General features: G+C 51.8%; 2 protein-coding genes across 4 annotated transcripts in view; both read right to left on the bottom strand.

Moving 5' to 3' along the window:
- Positions 1-3,388: 3,388 nt before the first annotated feature.
- SOX7 (SRY-box transcription factor 7) lies at positions 3,389-7,389 on the bottom strand. The gene is made up of 2 exons (XM_080586074.1): positions 7,034-7,389; positions 3,389-5,761 (listed from the first exon to the last, which is right to left on the bottom strand). The coding sequence occupies exons 1-2, from the start codon at positions 7,260-7,262 to the stop codon at positions 4,860-4,862; spliced, it is 1,131 nt and encodes a 376-aa protein (XP_080442200.1). The 5' UTR covers positions 7,263-7,389; the 3' UTR covers positions 3,389-4,859.
- A 5,481-nt stretch (positions 7,390-12,870) lies between these two features.
- The window catches only part of PINX1 (PIN2 (TERF1) interacting telomerase inhibitor 1), a 60,055-nt gene continuing 53,085 nt past the window's right edge, over positions 12,871-19,840 (bottom strand). For all 3 annotated transcript variants that reach the window (XM_080586075.1, XM_080586077.1, XM_080586076.1), the window contains exon 7: positions 12,871-16,225. In XM_080586075.1, coding sequence (XP_080442201.1) covers positions 15,626-16,225 — 600 coding nt within the window. In that variant the 3' untranslated portion in view covers positions 12,871-15,625. The remainder of the gene's footprint in view (positions 16,226-19,840) is intronic.

Here is a 19,840-nt window from a genome sequence, read left to right as displayed (position 1 = left end):
GCCCTGGAAGCTGGTGCTGGTGGCCTCAGCTCCAGCCTCAAAGGGGCTCTCCAAGACACTGGGTGAGCTCAGCACATTCCTACTGGGGCTGGATCTTCTCCAGGTGGGCAACAGAAGGACAGGGGAAGGAAGCACGCTACGTTTGGCCAAGCAGGTTGATGCGGAAGCTCCTCTGGATTGATGCTGAGCAGGGTTGTGTCTGAACATCAATCTCTAGAGAGGCTGTGGAGTCTCCTCCTCAGAGATCTCCCAAAGCCACCTGGACGTGGGGCTGGGCACCCTGCTCGGGGTGGCCCTGCTGGGGCAGAGGGAAGACCAAAGGGACCCAGAGGTCCCTTCCAACCTCACCACACTGCCATTCTGTGGGTCGAGCTGGCACTATCCAGCCCCAGGCCCTTCTCCCCATCTCCCCCTGCCTCTGCCCTGGCAGCCCAGCCCTGTTGGGGCTCAGCAGCCCTCCTGCCCTTCTCCCCTGTGCCTTCACCCCCTGTTTTCCCATTCCCTGTGTTTATCCTCCCGCACGTAGCCCTCGGGGAGCCGTCGGATTGCACGGAGGGAGAAGTTATTTTTCCTTGACATAAACAGCCAGGCCTTTCCTCGGCCCCTTCGCTTGAAACGTGGAGGTAGGACCTGGACTCATAACATCCGGCAGGAGGGGCTGGCCTTATCTGCCAGGAAACACTCAGCTCCGGATACATCCTCCCTGCTCCCGGCACCCGAAGCAGCTCCCATTGGCAGTGGAGGGCAGGAAACCACTCAGCAGCTTGTCTCATTCCCTCCTCTGGAGGAACGGGAGGGAGAGCCTGATCCTGCCCTCCCTGCTCCCAGGAGGAGCTGTGGCTCCCTGTGGGGTGTGGAGGTGGGGTAGGGGGGCAAAGAAGTGGGGGGGTGAAGGCAATTAGTCATGAGCAGATGGGGGTTGATGGGGGGAAAGGGGAATTTAGGGGAGTGGGAGGTGTTGGGTGGGAGTGGGTGACCTCAGCGAGGTCTCCTTCCCTGCCTCCGTTTCCCTCCCCAGCCTCCTGCCCTGTGCTTTGAGGGCAATGGAAGGAAAAAAAGCACCTTGCATCAAATTTAGTAGCAGCGCCAGGAGCCCCCATGTGGGGCAGGGACCCCTTGAGCACAGAGACTTGGTCCAGTTCAGGCTCGTGGCATGAGGCAGCTCATGTCGCAAGGCCGGACAGAAAAAGGGTGGGAGGGAAGGAAGCCTTAGCTCCATTTTACAGACAGGGAAACTGAGTCACGGAGCCCCGTCACCAGGCCCTACCCCTGCCCTGTGTCACAGGGACCAGCCGCCCGTGCCACCCAGCTCACACCTCTTCCTACCTCCGGTGATGCTCTCTGAAACAGGCAAACCCCCTTCCGAAATTTTCCACCGTGAGAGGAGCCACCAGCACCTGCTCAAGGGGCACAAAGGACATTGCCCCAGCCCTGCCATGACACGCACCGCAGCTTCTGGCCAGCCCCGATCCGTGCTATCCGGGAAGGTGACTTCATCCCGCGACACCCAGCCACCGAGGGTCAAGGGCTGGCCGGGGACAGGGGCTGGACTCGTGCTCTGGCCACTTCTTGGCAAGGAGAGGGCCTTGCCTTGGCCCAGCCCTGAGCTGCAGCCCGGCCTGAGGTCATTTCATCCCTTCTTGCAGCTCTGATTTGATTTTTCCTGCTGCTTCCCAGCCTGGAGAAAGCGGGCCGCAAACTGCAGGACTCTGGTGTGCACGGGGAGGGAGGGGAAATGCGCCCAGGAGTGATGGAGAAAGAGCCCTTCTTGGTGTGGAGACCACCCAGTGCCTCTAAACCACCACGGCCTTCACTCCTCTGCAGGAACATCCACTTTTTGAGCCAAAAAATAAAATAATAAAATAAAATAAAATATCCATTTCCACCTTTCTTGGCCACTTTCTGGCTGCTCTGTGCGCCTTGGGGAGCGTTGAATCCCGATAAGGTGCTATGGGGTGGGAGCAAAACCCCATCGCGTGGCATTCACCAGCCTGCTGAGATAGGGGAGGCCGGCTCGGCTCCCGAACTTCACCTCCTCTGCCGGTGTGTGCCGGGAGGGGACGGCGGCTGCTGCCGGTGCTGGGCGTGTGCCCGGATCCTGCTGGCGAGCCCCGGCTCCCAGGGAGCCGCACCTCGCCTTGGCTGCGCTTCCCAAAACCCTCAGGGGGCCCCCGGCTCCCGGCCCGGGCCTGCAGCTGCTCCTGACGTGCCGAGCGCGGGGTGACATGCTCCCAGCGCTCCTCACGTGGCTTTGGGCTGGGCAAGCGGGGACAGGACCTGCTGGCAGGAGACACCGGGCTGGGGTGCCCAGGGAAAGGCCTTTTTCCCCGGGGAACCGCACTCCGGCCGCCGCCGCTGTCAGCTCTGGGTACGAGCTTTGCGCCTGGCAAGGCCGAGTTTGTGAGAAGGGAGGCAGGGAGGAGGCTCGGGGGGGATTTAGTCAGTCCCGTGGTTGTGTGGGGTATGGGGACAAGGAGAAGAAGCAGCTAATGCCCTAAAGAGAAGGTCCCATTGTACACCATCCCCGGCTGCCCCTGCAGCAGGCCCGGCAGAAAGGAGACTCCGCAAGCACCCTGTGGTGGGTGCCCCCTCCAACGAGACCTCCTACGGAAGGAAGCAGCCCCTGGGCTCGCTGGTTGAAAGGCAGACTCAATTGTGGCTGCAGTTTGCTGTGAAACAGCCGTGAAGGTGCTGCTGGGGGGCTGTGAGCACCCTTTGGCCCCAGGGCCCCACTTCTGCTCCTGGCATGGTCCTGCACCGGTCACTTAAAGCCACGGGGGTGGAGAGGCCAAAAGGCCTCACAGGACCTCCCTCTTTCCCTCCTGTCCCATCGGATTGATTCACAAAACACCCTGGAAGAGGGTTTTTCACCAGCAGCAAACTTGGTGCCCTCGTGCCATGTTGGTGCAAGAGCCACCGCAGTCTGTGGTGCCACCAGGACCCCTGAGGTCGTCCTCGTCACAGCAGGACTTAAAAGGGATTTGGATGCTCGACCGATGGGTAAGGGAGGAGACGGGACTACTTCCATGAGGGCACAAGCTGGGACAAAGGAGGACCTAAGCATTAGTAGGTGATCTTTAAGGTCCCTTCCTACCCAAACCAGAGGTTGGGTGACCTCTGCAGACCCCTTCCAGCCAACACTCATAGGCAGTCATCACAACGGGCATTGGGAAACTCGCTTCTCCACCATCAGCGCCACCACCAAAGGCAGAGCCTCACCTAACCTCACCAGATCACCTCTGTAGGACCCGGCGTTAATAGGCTGTACCCAGAAAAACGGGGTCGAGCCCATGGGGATGGCGTGCTGCCCCGCAGCCACGCCGTGAGAAGTAAAGGTACGCGTAAGTCACACCTCAAGTTGGCTTGTTGGAAAACAACCCACTCCTTGTAAAGATAACCACAGATCTTTTTTATTAAAAAAAAAAAAAAAGGAAGTAGAAAAGTTTGGCTGAAAATACCAAAAACAACAACAACAAAAAAATTAAAATAATAGCACTTGCACAGGAAATGTTTCTCCTTTGAAAACTTTGTCAATAGCTACAGCAATTTAAATCATAAAACAATCATCGTATAAAAACATTTATTTAAATTAAATATTTTATGCAAACTCATATCTACACTCATTCAAAATGCATAGAGTCACACAAAAAAGATGGAATGTATTAGCTTAAAAACTTGTGAAGTTGTGTTTTTTAAGTATTATTTGCAATTATTATTAATACACGTTTGGGACTGAAACCAGAAAATCATAGCCACGCTACTAACTAATCATTACCAAGTGCCATACAGTAAACACTAAGATTAATCATGTCATATAACTGATTTAAAATAAAGCTTCATCTTTATGAAAAGAAAGAGAACTCGAGCAATACAAAATCCAAGGGGAGGAATAATGGAAGGAATAAATCAATGTACAGCTTTATTACAGGCAATAATACGCTGGAGTTAGAGGAGGCATTGGGCACTGCGGCTCGGAACATTAAGCGTTCGCCTTCAAAGGATGTTTGATAAAAACGTGTCTGCTACATCATCACCTCTTTGCCAAAGTGCTCATCTGAAGACGTTTTCCTGGCCCGGTGGGGAGCGGAGCCCCTCCTGCTCCCGTTTTGGGAGCGCTTTTGCCGGGAGGCCAAGGGGGAGCCGTGCGGGTGTTGGCAGCGGACAGATCCTGCCCCGCAACCTTGATCTCATACGTGGAGGTTGCACCCTGAGCTGGCAGCATTCCCACTGCCCCATCCTCTGGGATGTCCCCGGGGGTGAAGACACTGCTTGGGACAAAGTGACGCATTTGGGGACAGGGCAGGTTTAACCCTACTGGTGCGTCTGGGCTGGTTGGGGTGGCCACAGCACCACCAACACCGAGCACAGGGACGTGGGGCAGCGCTGCTCACCTGGGCTCAAAGCCCAGGGCAGGTATGTGGGGCATGGCACGCACGTGGATCCTGTGTCCATTTACCAAAATCTTCCTTTTGTTCCCACCCATCCCTGCCCGCTCTCCCCTTCCAAGGGGTTTCGTCCATGCTGTTCGCGGGATGCCGCCACCCTCCCAACTCCAAAGCAGAGCTGAGGGTGCCCCAAAACAGGATGCAGCATCCCCGTGCTCCCAGGAGCATCTCTGCTTCAGAAGAGGGGCTTTGGCAGCAGGAACTCCCCCTGGCCATTTCAGAGCAGGGCACCCAACGCTTTGCACCCGGTGGCGAGCTGACGACCGAAATCCTTTACCTAAGCCCCCGAGGAGAATCCACGGCCCTCGTGGTTCGGACTCGGACGCCCTGAGGGGAGGCGAGCGACGTCCCCGTGGGACCAACGCCTCGTAATACTGTTGGGTCCTTCCTCGGCCGGTCCAGGCGGCCGCAGGTCTAGGAGACGCTGTAGTTGTTGTAGTAGGTGGCCGTGGCGTCGGCGAGGACGGAGATGAGGCTGGTCTCCGCCGCGTGGGAGCCACCGGCCGCCGAGGCCGCCGGGACGTGTCCGTTGGCCAAAGCCCCGGCGTGGTGCTCGCCGTGGCCAGGGGTGTTGAGATACTGGTCGAATTCGTTGCGGTCCATCTCCCCCAGGAGCTCGGCTTGGCTCAGCTGGTCCAAGGTGTCAAAGCCGTGGTGGTCGGGCGGCGGGGAGAGCTGGCCCAGGTGGGCATGGAGGCCGGGGGGCTGCAGCGGGGGGAAGGCGGCCGTGTAGTAGCTGCTAGGAGGAAGAGGAGGGCAGCCGGAGGCCGAGGGCATCATGCAGGTGGCCGGCTGCGGCATGGGGCTGAGCGGATGGTGGTTGCACGGGAGGGAGCTGCCCGCGTACTCCGGGGAGAAGGGGGCTCCGCCGGCGAGGTGGGAGCGGTGATGCTCGTCGGGGCAGGGCGAGGAGAAGAAGCTCTGCTCGGGGTCTATGGCGTCCAACGGAGACATCTCGGGAGGGGTGGGCAGCCCGTAGGGGTAGGTGTCCACGCTGGTGCCGCTGCTGCTGCCCGGTGGATCCCGGTAGCCGTGGACGGGCGGCAGCCCCGGGCGAGGGGGGTACTCACCCGGCCCCTCTTTCTCACCCCCGGCCCGGCCGCAGTTCCGCTTCTCGGGCACAGCGTTTTGGTCCCGCGTCAGGCTGCCCAGCAAAAACCCGGGGTCCACCCGCTTGCAGATCCTCTTGACCTGCTTCTTCCGTCGGGGCCGGTACTTGTAGTTGGGGTAATCTTGCATGTGCTTGACCCGCAGCCGCTCGGCCTCCTCCACGTAGGGTCGCTTCTGCGAGAGGCTCAGCGCCTTCCAGGACTTGCCTGTAAATGGGAGAACAAAAATCCACTTAGTGCCCGCGGCCACCGTCCTCCGGGCGCTCGACCCAACGGCGGGTCGGGGCTCCCATTTCCCGAGAAAACGGGGGACTCGTCCTGCAAACTCCACAGGAGGAGGAGACGGCAACGGGAAGGCGTTGAAGCCAGGTTGAAGCCGCTTTTCTCCCCCCATCCCGAGTCCCCAGACAGGGTCAGGCCGTGCTGAGGGTGCGCCGAGCCCCACTGCAAATAAACCAGGGCAAATAAACTCCCCCTGTGCCAGGGCCGGATCCTGCAACGCCTCCCTGGGACGCGGAGCCCGGCGAAAAGGCAGCGAGGAAGCGCTGCTGAGCGGGGCCGTGGCCGTGCCCGGCTGGGCAGGGGGTCAGGACGTGGTGCCCCTGGATGTGTCCCTGTCCCGGTGGCCCCGGGCACCGCGACCTCGCCGCTCCCTGCTCACGGCGCTGCCACTCCAGAGCCGAGCAGAGCTGTCCCCAGCGCAGGGAGCAGGGGGGTCACGGACATCCCGCGGTGGGGACATCCCTTCCTCGGGGGTAGGGGGAGAAATTCGGATCCGCCTCAGAGTGCTCGGTGCCTTCCCATCGCCAAAGTGAGAGCAGAACTGACAGAGGCAAGAGGAGATGCTGCCTGGAAAGCCAGCGAGGAGAAAACCCCAAACCACCAAAGAAAACACCGCAGAACTGCCCAGGGAAACACAAACTTTGGGCAGAGTGTGTTGCAATTCGGGCAGCTCTTTCTCAGGGCCGTCTGGGGCTGGGTTATTTCTGTTCTTCGCCCTCGGTCTCGCACAAGAGATTTGGAAGAGGGGGAAAGAGTGGATGGGGAGTGGGTAAAAAATATATATATATATATTCAAAATGGGTTGCGATCCCTGAGAAGACCCAGCAGAAAATACTTCCCTGGTGATGTCAGGGTGGCCAGCGAGTTTGGGGGATGAAGCGGGACAGCAAAGACAGGCCTGGAAAATTTGGGGGTCCTTCCGTGCGCTTCACCCAGGGCTCCCACGCGCTGCCAGCCCGGGGGTGTCGTGCCCCCAGGGGCGGCAGGGAGCACGCCTAGGAGGCTTTGCACCCTAGGGTGCTGCACCCAGGCGGGCTTTGCACACCATGGGGGGTTCAGGTGGGTGCCCACCCTTTGGGCGCAGGACCCCGGGCAGGCTCCGCACCCCATGAACCGCAGGGTGCCAGCCTGGCACCCCCCGGTGGGTGCCCGCCCGAGCCGCCCCCCTCGCCCCCCCGCACCCCGGGGGTTCCTCACCGAGCATCTTGCTGAGCTCCGCGTTGTGCAGGTCGGGGTTTTGCACCGCCAGCCTCTTCCTCTCGTCCTTCGCCCACACCATGAAAGCGTTCATGGGGCGGCGGATGCGGCTCTCGGCGCTCTTCTCCCCCGGGGGGCAGCGGCTCGGGGGCGGCCCCGCTTGCAGCCCCTCCGCAGCCTCCCCCTCCAGCCTCTCCGGCCAGGGGTAGGTGCTCAGCAGCGCAGCCATGGCCCGGCCCCCCCCCCCACCCCCCCGGCCTCCCCCAGCCTCCTTCTTCCTCCTCCTCCTCCTCCTCCTCCTCCACCCGATGCTCTCTCCGCGCTGCCCTCGGGGTCCCCGCGCAGTCCCAGCCTCCCGCCCGGCTTCCCCCCCGGTATTTATGAGCTCCTTGGAAAAAAAAAAAAAATTAAATAAATAAAAAAATAAAACCCTCCTCCAATGACACCGAAGGGACTGGCTGCCGCTGCTCCTCCTTGTTTGCAAACTCCCGGCCGGGAGAAGAAAACTTCTCCCCACCCTCTGCCCTGCGCTCCCCCCCCCCCCCGGGGGGAGAGAGGAGGGAGGCAGCACCCCAAAAGCACCCCCCCCTCCCGCTTCCCCCTCCCCTTTTTGGTAACAGCTTTATTAATATTTATTTCTTTGTACGGGGACGGATTGGAGCTGGCTTGCTGGAGGAGCGAGCGCAGCCGGAGGGGAGCGGGGAAGGGCTGCTGGAAGTGGTCCTGTCCCCAAAATTCAAGGCTGGTGAATTCAAATTCATTCCTCCCCCTAAAAAAAAAATAAAAAAATAAAAAATAAATCTCAAGGCTGGTTGGAGTGTAGGGTGAGGGGTTGCAGGCACCGAGATTTCTTTTTTCTTTTTTTTTTTTTTTGGGGGGGGGGAAGGGGGAGGCTGGAATAGGAAAAAGGAAAATGGCCCCAAAAGGAGGGTTCCCGCAGGAGTGCAAAAGTCGGCTTGAGCCCCTCCAAGCCCCCTCCCCAGGTCTGGGCAAGCTGCAGGGTGCCCGTTTGCAAGGGGAAATCGGGGTGTGGGTTCTGCAGGGGCGTCCCGTTTTTTCCACCATGCCCCCCTGCTCCAACCAGAACCCCGCGTTTTGGCACCCCGTGCGGGTTCTCACCCGGTTACCCCAAATCCCAGGTCAGAAAGGGAGGAAATGGGGACCTGGCGGGCGTGCGGTGGGTGCTCGGCCAGCCTGGGGGGGCTCCTGAGCCAGGGATAGATTTGGGCACGGCCCCGAGGGGTTGCAGCATCCCCCGTCGGTCCCCGCAGCTCATCCCTGGGACATGAGGAGGTGTAGGGCCACCACGATGCTTTGGGGCCTTTTTAATTCCTGCTGCGTTTTACGGAGCAAAGCCACCCCAGCCTGGCCAGGCTGGAAGCATCGCCATCACGATGATATTCATCGTATTTCCCAAGAACAAACCCTAAATCCCGGTTTGGTGCAGGAAAATCGTCCCCCCCCCCCCCAGCTAGGACGAAGCACGTGCAGGGAGGGCAACGGGACCGAACATCCCCACCCGAGCCCCTTGCCCAGCTCAGCCCTGCGCCGCGCCCCCGAGGAATATATTTAGCCGCTCGATTCCTTTATGATTCTGACCCCCTGACATGGGCTCTGCTTCCACTGATTGTGGATTTCCTCTCGGCGCTGCCAGCAAAAGCCGGGGGGCCAGGCTGCGAACGCGGCTCCTGGGGCTGCCCCCGTGCCCCTTGGGGGGGGAAAAAAAAAGAAAAACCAGCGGGGATCCGAGGCCGGGGTGTTTGTGCAGGTCGGCAGCGCTCGCCCACGTGCCTGGGTGTTCCTATTGACTCTCGTCGGGTCGCGAGCGCCAGCTCTGCGGGGTCGGGATCCGCCTGGGTTTCCTGCTTGGAGCGGGATCGCGGCGCGGGCGAGGAGGTGGGAGCCGCAAATCTCACCACGGAGCTGCGGCCGCCCCATCCGAGCTTTTCCCCACCGGCCCGTACGAAACCCTCGCGGAAACGACACCATTTTCCAAAGGAACTGATTAAATCTATTAAGCTATTTACAAGTGGGCTCGATCAGAGCCGCGTTATCTGGGAATACAACAGGAAGGCAAATTCTCTTAAATCTGAAAGGCGCGGGAGATTTCCTGACCTGGGGACAGATTTATAAACCCTTTACACACACAGACGGAGGCCAGCACACAGCGTCTTGCCTTTCATCTGCGCTCCGGAGCCGTGCTCTGGGGCCACGAAGGATTTGGGGCCAGGCGGTGCCGGCCCCGCGGTGCACAGCGGGGTCGGAGAGCCGGGACGGAGCAGGACAGCGGGTGCCAAGCCCTCCATCCTGCTCCCAACAGCTCTCCCGGGAGCATTTTGCAGAGGGGAGTTGCTGCAGAGGTCGAGGGCCCTCTTCCCTTTTATTTTTCCCATTGGGTTTTCTGCAGCTCCCGGTGCCCAGGACAGCCACAGAGCCGAGGCGCTGCTCCTCTCTCCAGCCTTGGATGGAGGCAGAGCCCAGCCAAACTCTCCATCTTCCTGGAAAACCAAGGGGAGAAAAGCCCTAATATCCTTTTTTTTTTTGTTTTTGAGGCTTCATCCTTTTTTTTTTGAGGCTTCCTCCTTTTTTTTTGAGGCTTCCCTTTAGCAGGAGTCGAAGTGCGTGAAACCGAGTTGCAAGTGTTTATTTTGAATATATTACACCACTCAGCGTTATTTTTAAACTCTTGGGATGCGCGGGGCCCGGGGACAGTTATTCTTATAAAAATACCACCTCTGCGCTCGAGGCCCTGGAGGCCAGAAGATTTTTCGGAGCAGCACTACGAAATATCCCTCTAGAGAGAAGAAAAGGAACGGACTCCTCTTGAGCCCGTTTCCACGGCCGTGCCTCCATCCCGCGCCGCGCGTCCAAGGGGCGTTTGGCAGGATGGGAGGAAAGGACAGGGCTGGGGGGAGGACACGGAGCCCGGGGAGACCCGTGGCCACCTCCTGCCTCCACCGTAGAGGCCCGGAGGCTCTGGGAGCGAGCAGCTCACCTGGATTTCCTGGTCCTGGCTGCTCCCCTCGCATCGTGGGGGCAGCGTCGCCTGGTTTCCCCCAGGTATTGCAGGGACAAAGTCATGCCGTGTTTCGGAAACCCCACTGTGGGCTCACGGGGCAAAGTTCTGCAAAATCCTTCCCATTCGCATCTTCTCCCCTGCTGGAAGGAGACAGGGCCTTCCTAGAGGCCCCCACGCCACATTTTGGGCGCAAACAATACTAAATATATGTATTTTTCCCCCTTTCTCCTCCAGCACCTGGCATTCTGATTGCATTAGTAAGATGGGTTTCATTCTGCACCCTACTTAAAATGCTGGTTAAACCTGTCCTGTAGGAAGCTCGGCGTTACATAAAGGCAGCCGGGGCCATGTGAAAATGCCACCTTTCTAATTGCGACCGTATCAGGGTAATTAGCAGCAGGCTGGAAAGCTCACCTTTACTTTTTCTGCTTACCTTCCCGGTTCTGGCACAGCGCTTACCTGTATCTGGGGCACGGGAAGGAGCAGAGCTCTCGCAGGGCTTTGAGAGCAGGGAAATTACGGCTGAAAGCCACGAGCTAAAATAGAGCGAGCAGACAAAGGGTGGAAGAAAGCTTTGTTCTCCCCATTTCACGGATGGGGAACGGTTGGCTGCAACTCCCGTGGGGTCACACGGAAAACCCGCGCCCGAGCGCGGCTTTTGCAAGCCCGTCCCCGCTCTTTATAAATTCTCCCCTTTTCCCCAAGTGACCCCCTCGCCTTGGAGAGATTAAAACGCGGGACAAAGCACAAATCCTAAATTAGCTCCAGATTTACGTGGTCCTTAATTATTGATGGGACTCTCCTCTCCCAAGGGCAGCATCCGGGGTTCCTGCAGGGCTCCCGGCTGCTTTGCCCCAGGGACGGCTCCGGGCATCAGCTCTTTGCTGGGAGGCGAAGCCGGAGCTTTCCCCTCGTCCACCCCACAGTGAAAAATGCAGAGAAAAACGCTCACGGTTTCGGCACGCTCACAGGCACAGCGCTGAGTATTTCCGCTCCTGCTATTTTTAAAATTCAGCTTGAGCAGTTAGAAAAGAAATGCGTTTTAGTTGGTGAAAAGGGACCAGCAGAATTTCCTTCTCACGCCGTAAAAATTTATAAAAATGGATTAATTAATTAATGGAAAAAAAAAATCTTCCAGTGACTCAGAAGCAGAATTTAAGTTCTGACTTGCTGAGAAATTGAGTTTCAGTTTGGCATTGGAACAACTTTCCCACTGCAGCAACCACAAAGGTGTTTTTTTTTCCCTTTTCAAACCATATTTACCAGTTCCCCATCACTAAAACTTTTGTGTATAGAGGGAATTTTGATTATCCCTGCATGGGACAGGTATGGAGATGCCTCCCTTGCTTATTTTCCAAGTACTTCATGAGCTCTGATCCCTTCTCGGGGTTCCTCGGCCGACAGCACGGCAAGGGTTGGATTTACAGCAAACCACATGCTGCCAGGGGCAGGGAAGAAAAGAAGCCGGGGGCTGCTCCAGATGCTTGCAATCCCCTCGCCGTTCCAGGACCCACCGCTGCAAGATCTTTTTTAGGACGGGCGCGATGCTATGCAGCCTCTCCAATAGACTTTGTGTGGTTTTCCTCTCTTCTTGCAGCTTCCTTCCTCCTCTCAGTGCTGGCAGGTTTGGAGGTTTCGTGACGTAAATTGTGCCTTTTGAAGGTGGATGCTTTAAGAACTTCAGCCTTGTGTGTTTAAACAGGAGAAAATTGGTTAATTACAAGCGGTGCATTCTGCTAATTTGCTTTGCCAAGAGCTGATTATTTGAAAAAAGTCAGCACCAGAGCTTTTGCTTAAAGGAAAACTCCACGAATTCAACAAGATGCTGAGCTGGAGGGGTCCCCAAGTGCATTTCTTGTATTATTATTATCAATATTTGTGATGTTTATGTATCACAAAGAGGCTGCATCTCCTATAGGACCTACCAGCTGACATTCCTATAGACGTAAGGAGGTTCTGAGCTCTTCATAGTTGCCTTGAAACTTGTACTTAACAGCAGCTCACATCTGGGCCTCGAAATAACCAGTGCACAGCACAAGAGGTGGCAAGTTTTGAAGGGAATTCAGGGAACGGTGCTCAGTACCTGTTGCACACTTCGGGGTTGCCACCCTGTGCGATTTCCCGTCCCTGGCTCTACAGGAGGTGCTACAGAGTCAGACAACAGCAAGATCAAACCAGGCGTTTTTGGAAGCCCAAAAAGCTCATGCAGACTTTGGTCCGATGCTGGTAACAGGGTATTTTGACAGGGCCTCTGCTTTACAGGACACACTTCTGTGCTTGCAGGTAATTGCAAACACAAAGGTTAGCATCTCTATCGCTGCTCACAAAATTGCGCCTGCAAATCATTTAGCTTGGTATGGCATTGCACCAACAATTAATTTCAAGGCTCAAAGCGAAGAATTACACCATACCTGCAAAGAGTGGAAGTAACTCCCAAAAACCCATCACTTTCTTCTATGTCACTGGCAAGGTGGGATTACCCAAATTGAAAACGATTCAGTAGCTATGCTGTGTGCGCGCATCACCGCTAATTTGGAAGCGAAAGCAGACCGGCGACTTTCATTTTGCTCAGTTTCTGGGTGATTTCACTTGGAGGTACATTAAATCTGTGCTGCAATATGTGGGTACGATGGACAAATATGTAACAAAAGACACCGCTATTCAAAAGTATTATTTTCACAGAACTAAACCAAATAATTTCTTTGTGCTTACATTCTGCTCATTTCACCATCTGAGTAATGCTGGAATTCTTCTGCTTTCTAAAAAGGCCTTCTTGCCAAACCCGAGTTTGGTTAAAACTGGACTCACAACCCACTACAAACAAAAAATAATAATTTATTACTTTGAAATATGTTATTGTGTCTGTCATCCACTTCACAAGCCAGTATCTGGTAAGAAGAGCTTCTTGTTGCATAATACAGAGTTGGCTGATCACTAACATACAAAGAAGTGCAGCTGAATCATTTTTTTTTTCAAATTCTAGTACATCAAAAAATAGTCATTTCCTACAACCCAATTTCTGCACGTGCTATTTCTCTTTGAGCTCGAGGCACATTAAAATAAAATCCCACGTTTCCCAGGAAAAAGCAAAATTCCCACTTATTGTACAAATAGAGAATCTTCTGTTCGTAGCTCGTATTTCAATCTGAACCAGATTTAAATCCTAAATCTACTGTGCTTACCAGTAGGAACACCACACATTTAAAGATTTATTCCTTTTTTTTTGTTGTTGCTGTTCTTGCTGTAACTAACACTGGAATCTGACCAAACACTTTCCATAAGATCCAGCACACAAAAACTCGTGTGAGATTAATACAGCGAACAAGCGAACAAACCCAGCAGTATTTGGCAAAGGAAACCCTATTCCTTTACTAGCACCTTTTCCAGTTAAAATCCCCAGGAGATTGTAAAGTTTAGCCGCATAACAGTTAAAAAAAACATTATGGGAAACATTCAGGGCTTCTACTGACTAGTAAAAATCTAGGAAGCGGTAAGCAAGAAACTAGGAGAGCTGCTTTAAAACTTAGGACGCTTCATAATGTAATGTGAAAATTATTTTGCTGCCTTCTCCCATTGAGAAGTTTTTTTTTTTTTATGTTGAGCGCAAAGTTTGCTTGCAACCAGAGCAAGCTCATGGTATTTAAGTGATCTGTCGCTTAAGGAAGGCAGGGAACAAGCCCAGCCCCAGCAGCATCACAATGGCAAATATTTGCAAAGAGCTGGAAAGCAAATGCTCTAAGGGTTAAAAACTACTAGCGAAAACAACGCCAGTGGGAAGCACAGAGAAAGGCATCTTGTTCTCCCTTGCCATATTGTAAAAGTACAGCAGTTTTGCTGCAACGAACGGGTGTGTCCTCAGGGCAAGAAAGCCCTTAAGACAGATCTTAAGATATCCTGGCATTGCAAACCAAGGCACCTTAAGAAGCGAGAAGTCCAGCTGAGCTGCAACTGAGACATCTGAAGCCGTGTGGGCTGCGTATTGTAGGCTACACTTCTCCTGCTGGACAATAAAGGCAGCTTAAGGAATCTTTTCGTATTACATCTGCATCTTGACAATGTTTTTCAAGCCATGTTCAGCGACTCAGCTGGGCTCAACCACAAACGTACCCATTTATCCAGCAGAGCAGGCCAATGGGATGGTTTAGATTTACTCTGATGAAACGCAGGCAGGCCCTAAAACAAATGAAGAGCTAACGAATTTAAATCCTGGTTGGCTACCCTGGATGATGCCATGATAACTGGCTGGCTTTCAGGGCTGCGCTGTCAATTTGTTGTGGCCAAGGCAATATCAGGACCAGACACGAGAACAGTGAATGCTTCTTCCCATTTCACCACTTCGCTTCCAAGCTCACCCACGTCCTCCGACAGCTTTTTGCTGAGGGAGCTTAAGGTGCCAAAATCCAGCCTGAATGTTTAACCTCTCCTCCACAATGGCTTGCGGCAGTGCTGAGTCCCAGCGTTACTTATTTCCAGGTTTGCAGTGAGAAACAGCCTCCGATTTGGTTACAAATTGCAAGGTTTCTATGTGTCAATGGCAATACTGATGCAGAGGAGTAGCTATGCTTTTAAAATCTATTTGGTCTCCCAATTTCACAGAAAACTTTGCTTATCCAAGACAGCTTTTGAATGCCAGGTGCATCACCAAAGGTACCACGAATGCTGCCTGGGAACCAAAGATTTAGATTACGGCTAAGAAAGGCAAGCTCCTATACCTGTTGCAAAGTTACAGTTACTTGACCATAGTTAACTACTGGCCAGGGAACACAGGGAGTTACTTTATTTCCTTCTTTAGTTGTGACAATCGGGGGTAATCTTTTAATTAAAGACTAAGCATTTTGGGAAAAAACAATGTTCATTTTTATACGTAAACGGCGATCAATGAAAAAACTACACGCGACTTCGCAAAAATCAACGAAAAGAAGTACATACAGCTTTGCAAACCCCCTCCTGTTTCCAGAAGTAGAGCTATCACAAGTGAAAACAATGGTAGCTTTAATAATAAAGGCAGCAATAGGATGACTTTTTTTTCTGTTTTCATCTCCCTGGATTGAGAAAACACAGTCAGTGTGAACCAGCACACAGCAATTTACTGGTTTTCACAGTCCTAACCACAGTGGTTAAAACCAGCCCGGATTTTGCTTGCTGTTATCTGTTGTGAATGGAGTCACACCAGGGTGAACGCGGGCTGAAGGTGTAGGCTCTGCTGTGTTAAAACACAGCTCTTGCACAGCCCCTAAGGTGAACCTCGGTTCTGCCACAACGGGAGGGCAAAGCATAGCTGTTGTTTTCTTTTTAATCAAGTCTTGCTTTGTAGACGTGCAAGCCTTGGCCCTGTAGCTGGATACCTTTTCACCATGGCACTGAAGCTCCTGTTGGCCTGTCACCATGTTCTCAGCCCCCTTGTAAGAGCTGTATTTAAATACAATCTGTGGTTTCAGTTGGATGAGGAGCTCAAGTGTACTCAAGGCTGAATTACCATCTGATGTTTGGCTGGTGTTTATGTAGGCTTCTCATCCAACGTGATAAAGTTCAAAACACCTCAAAGTCCCACCTTGACTCTTAAATGGTTAAATCTACTTGCAGTGCTTCTTTTTCTTTCTCTGCGTTCCTTCAGTACAGTCACCTGTCTCCTCTTTTTGCTTTTTGTGCTTCTTCTTGTGGCGTTTCTTTTGCTTTGTCTCTGAGTCCTCTGTGCAGAGATCTTCCCCATCAGATATTCCCATATAAACTTCTCCATTGCCCATATTTTCATCATTACTAATGCTTTCCTCTTCGTGCTGCTCTTTATGCTTCCTTTTCTTTTTCCCTGAGTGACATTCATTTAAAGAAGCATCCAGTTCATTTCCATTCAAGCTACTTATCTTAGACTTTTTTATTTTTGCTTTCTCACAATGGTCTGGACTCTCTGCCTCATCACTCTTTTGCTTCTTCTTTTTCTTCTTGGCTTTGGTTTCCAATTCTTCTGAAAGCTCCAAGACTTCCTCTGTGGCTGGGCAGCAATTGTCTGACTTTGTTTCTGTTTCTTTCTGGGATCCCTTCAATTTTGCCATGCGCTTGGCAAAATATTCCTGTACAGTGAGACCACTCTTCACTGTATTGGGACTGTCTGCAGGCTCAGATAGCCAGGGGTCTCTCTGCTTCTCCTCCTGAGACTTGGGATCAGTGTCATCCTCCTGCAGCGGAACAAGGAGGAACAGGAGTTGGCAGTCAGAAATAATGGCTTTAAACAAAATTAGTTTTCTGCATATTAACACTAAAAGTATTTTAAAACCATATACTGCTTTAAAAATTAATCGTTAAAGTAAAGACTTCAGCAGAAGTGAGGATGTCCTTAACGCAAAAGATCACATTGGTTTAGGGAGAGGAGGTGGTGGCACGGAAAGCAAAAAGAGAATCAAGTACAGTAACTTAGAGCAGGGACGGGGTAAGACTCTGTTGGTTTGAATTTCTGTTTACCTACTCCTGTGCAACTCATGCAGATTATGTGTAATACTATCATACTCGGCGTGTTACACTCACTTTGCAAAGGCACATGTCTCTACAAGATATAAACCAACATGAAAAATAGCACGGTATGATCTATTAGCCTGTGGCAGAAAGGAAATCCCATGCCTGGAATACCTCTACAGCGAAGTGCAACAACTTGGGCTACACGGAGCAATCCAGCATTGATGCATCCCTTCCATCTTATCTGATCTTTAGAAATGTTTGTTTCATAGCTGCTTTACTGTCATTGTGTCCTAGACGTTATTTAAACATGTTCCATTTGATCATATGTTATCAGATGGCAAAAACAACATCACAGGTTAGATCTTACAAGGCTTCTGCATACACAAAATAAATAGCTGCTGAACTCTAGCTGCAGGTGAGTATCTATAAAAAGAGCCAAGTGGCTAGAAAGTAAATGTAAAAACAAAAGGCAAACTACACTCGTTGAGCTGGATGTTATGTATGGCATGAAGAGAATCGACCCTGAAAAAGCAACAAATGCAACAAGATGAAAAAAAAAATTTGCTAAATTATCTGTGACTTGCAAAATAAACATGCCCAAAGAGCAGCTGAAATTCGGACGTGTTTACATGGATATTGAAGCACTCAAAAATAACCCTTTGTGGCACATCCTTTGGCTTGGCAGAAGTCACAAACGACTTCTGGAAACGTCCCCAATTTTTATTTTCTTTTTTAAAGGCTGGTGTGAACTGCAGGTACCTAAGCACACCCCCTTAGATGGCAAAAGCTGAGCAGGTAGGAATCGTGTAGAGTCCTTACCAACATCTGGCCCACGAGATGCTTCTGAAACAGGAGGTTATCCGCAGCCGCTACGGGCAAATGAGGCGAGTACGCCAGCTACGAGGCTGTTTTTCCATTCATAAACGCACACAGATAAGAGCACCCACTCTGCCCGTGAATCTTGTACGTGGACTCAAGTGACTATAAAACGTAACCAAATCGGAGCAGTAATATTTTACACCCACATCCAATGGCACCAAGTGATAACAGGGTGAAGGCCAGCAGCAAAGTGGGAGATATAAACCCACTTATCTCAAAACTTCATAGTTAGTGCACGATGGTGGAGATAAGTGATCCGGCTCTCTTTAGGGCGTCATTAAAGCTGATGGCTGAAATGGGTTTTATTAGGGTTTGTAGGTAAGGTTTCACAGGTCTGACTCCTTGTACACCAGTAACCTTTACTCACAGGAGCAGGAATGCAAAGATTTGGGTCGTTAGCGATGCATCACGAGTGGCGATTTCCTCATCCGTCGGCTTTCAAGAGAGCTAGCCCAGTGGAACGAAAGCAACGCTACACTTGAGATGCCAGTGATGTTTGTGGGGGCACTTAGCAAAATTAGGTACTATTCTTGCAGGAATACCTTTGTGGCCTACCTCGAGTCAGTTTAGGAGGTAACAGAAATTATGTGATTTCTATCAAAGTCTGCAAAGAGATGTTTAACGTGGGGAAAAAGGCACACATACCTACACATAGCTACAGATACGAGTGTACACATGAAAGGGGAGCTGCAGTAGACGTTTGACAAGACACAACCCCCAGAATAAATGGACTGAGCTATGTTTGCAGTCGCTTTCTTATTAAAAAAGACACGCGTCCCAACCGGAGCAAGCGGCACAGGTGCCGATCAAAAAATAGCTGCCCTGCTAAAGCAACGTTAAACAGGTCACTTTCTCTTCCTTCTGCCAGCAGGAGGATTTTGACACCTTGTATTGCAAAATGACAAACAGTCTCCCAGGTTTTCTGCCGCAGATGCCAGCCAGAACGGTTTCCCTCCCCACCCCAATATGTAAAACACACTCGCAACCAGAACACCAATTATCCTCTGGCCAACCAGGAAAGGATTTTCTCATTCCCTTGGTGACTTTGAGTCCTGACAACTTAATTACTGTAATTGAAGGCAAATATTACTTGAACTCTACACATTTCTTTTTATAAAATACATTAGGCATTAAAAAAAATGTTCCTTTGGTTAAGCTGAGGAGTTCAGAAGGTATGCACGATCCCAGAAAATAAGAACCTTGCTCAGAAACTCCTTTATTGATAAGAATTTTAATAACCACGGGCCACTGAACACAGAACTAACAGGGCATGGAGACAAGCAAGGAGGTGCCAACTCTAGAAAACCTCTCGGTTTAGGAGAAGCTTATGTAAAGCCATAAATCACCTGCAAGGGCTGTTACATGCCAGCAGTGTTCCCCCTCCCGTGATGTACCTGTCTAAGTAGCCATGGGAACACCGCTGAACTCTAAACATGTTTTTCTTCTCTAACCTCTCAACAGGAGAGTTGCAGTTTATGCAGTTCCAAAAATAAGACACGCGTACGTAAGTGAGCACCGTGTTTCCGCAACCTCCAAAACGCAATGAATTATACAGGATGAAAGACGAAGAACCATTCCTGCTCCGTTCCTGATGACCAGGTAAAAGAAAAAGAGCAATCCTGCTACAACTGGTGGGAGGCCAGAAGATTGGCCTTTGGAGATGTCTTCATCCTCATCACGAGTTCCACAACTGCAAACGAATTCAGGCTGAGAAGATCAAGTTAAAAGAAGACTTGGGAATGCAAGTCTGTAGAGAGTTGGTAGGACGGTCCCAAGCAGGAGAAAAGCACTGCTTAAAGCAGAGTTAAGCGTGGAGTGATTAAGAGGAAACAATAGGAAAATTCAAGGAGAGGCTGGGAAGTGCACAGGAAAAGATGAGGGTCAATTATAGCCAGAAGTCCCCAGTAAACATCATCTGTTTATGCAATCGGCTGAATGTATGGAAAAATAAAGCGCTAAGTACTCACAGGTTAGTTTTTTTTGTTGTTGTTGTTCCTGCACGCTTTCTTCACTTTTACACACAATGGTGATTTAATCATTAAGTCAGCACACTAAACTTATAGAGTGAAATCCTGGTTCCCTTAATTCCTGCAGGATCAGGATTGCATCTCTACGGCACTGTACTCTCAGAGCATCTTTCCCACATAGTTACTTAGTGAAGGAAAAAAATATGGGATTATGGCCTATTATATACAGAAAAAGATTCACATTCAAACATGAAAAATGTTTAGCAACAGTAGAAGCCCAAAGTAGAACGGTACCTAGACACCTCATGAAATAAATGAGTTCAAAACCCAAACTGGAGATTTAAGACCTTAGGCTGAAGAATTAAACTCCAAAAATCAACGAACGCATCCGCACGTTACTCTAGGAGGAAAAGCAAGATGCAACAAATCAGCAGAAATAAAGGGTGCTATACATAAGCAACAGAAGTAGGTTGCAATGTGGATTAATTCAAT

This window comes from Anser brachyrhynchus (assembly GCF_964034855.1).
Source record: "Anser brachyrhynchus genome assembly, chromosome: 3".
NCBI lineage: Eukaryota > Metazoa > Chordata > Aves > Anseriformes > Anatidae > Anser > Anser brachyrhynchus.
The sequence above is the reverse complement of the archived record's forward strand: the minus strand, read 5'-3'. Positions and strand labels throughout refer to the sequence as shown.

Coding starts and splice junctions, on each gene's coding strand:
- SOX7 (XM_080586074.1), bottom strand. CDS start 7,262: ATGGCTGCGCTGCTGAGCACCTACCCCTGGCCGGAGAGGCTGGAGGGG. Junction 5,762..7,033: donor GGAGCTCAGCAAGATGCTCG/GTGAGGAACCCC, acceptor TCCCATTTACAG/GCAAGTCCTGGAAGGCGCTG.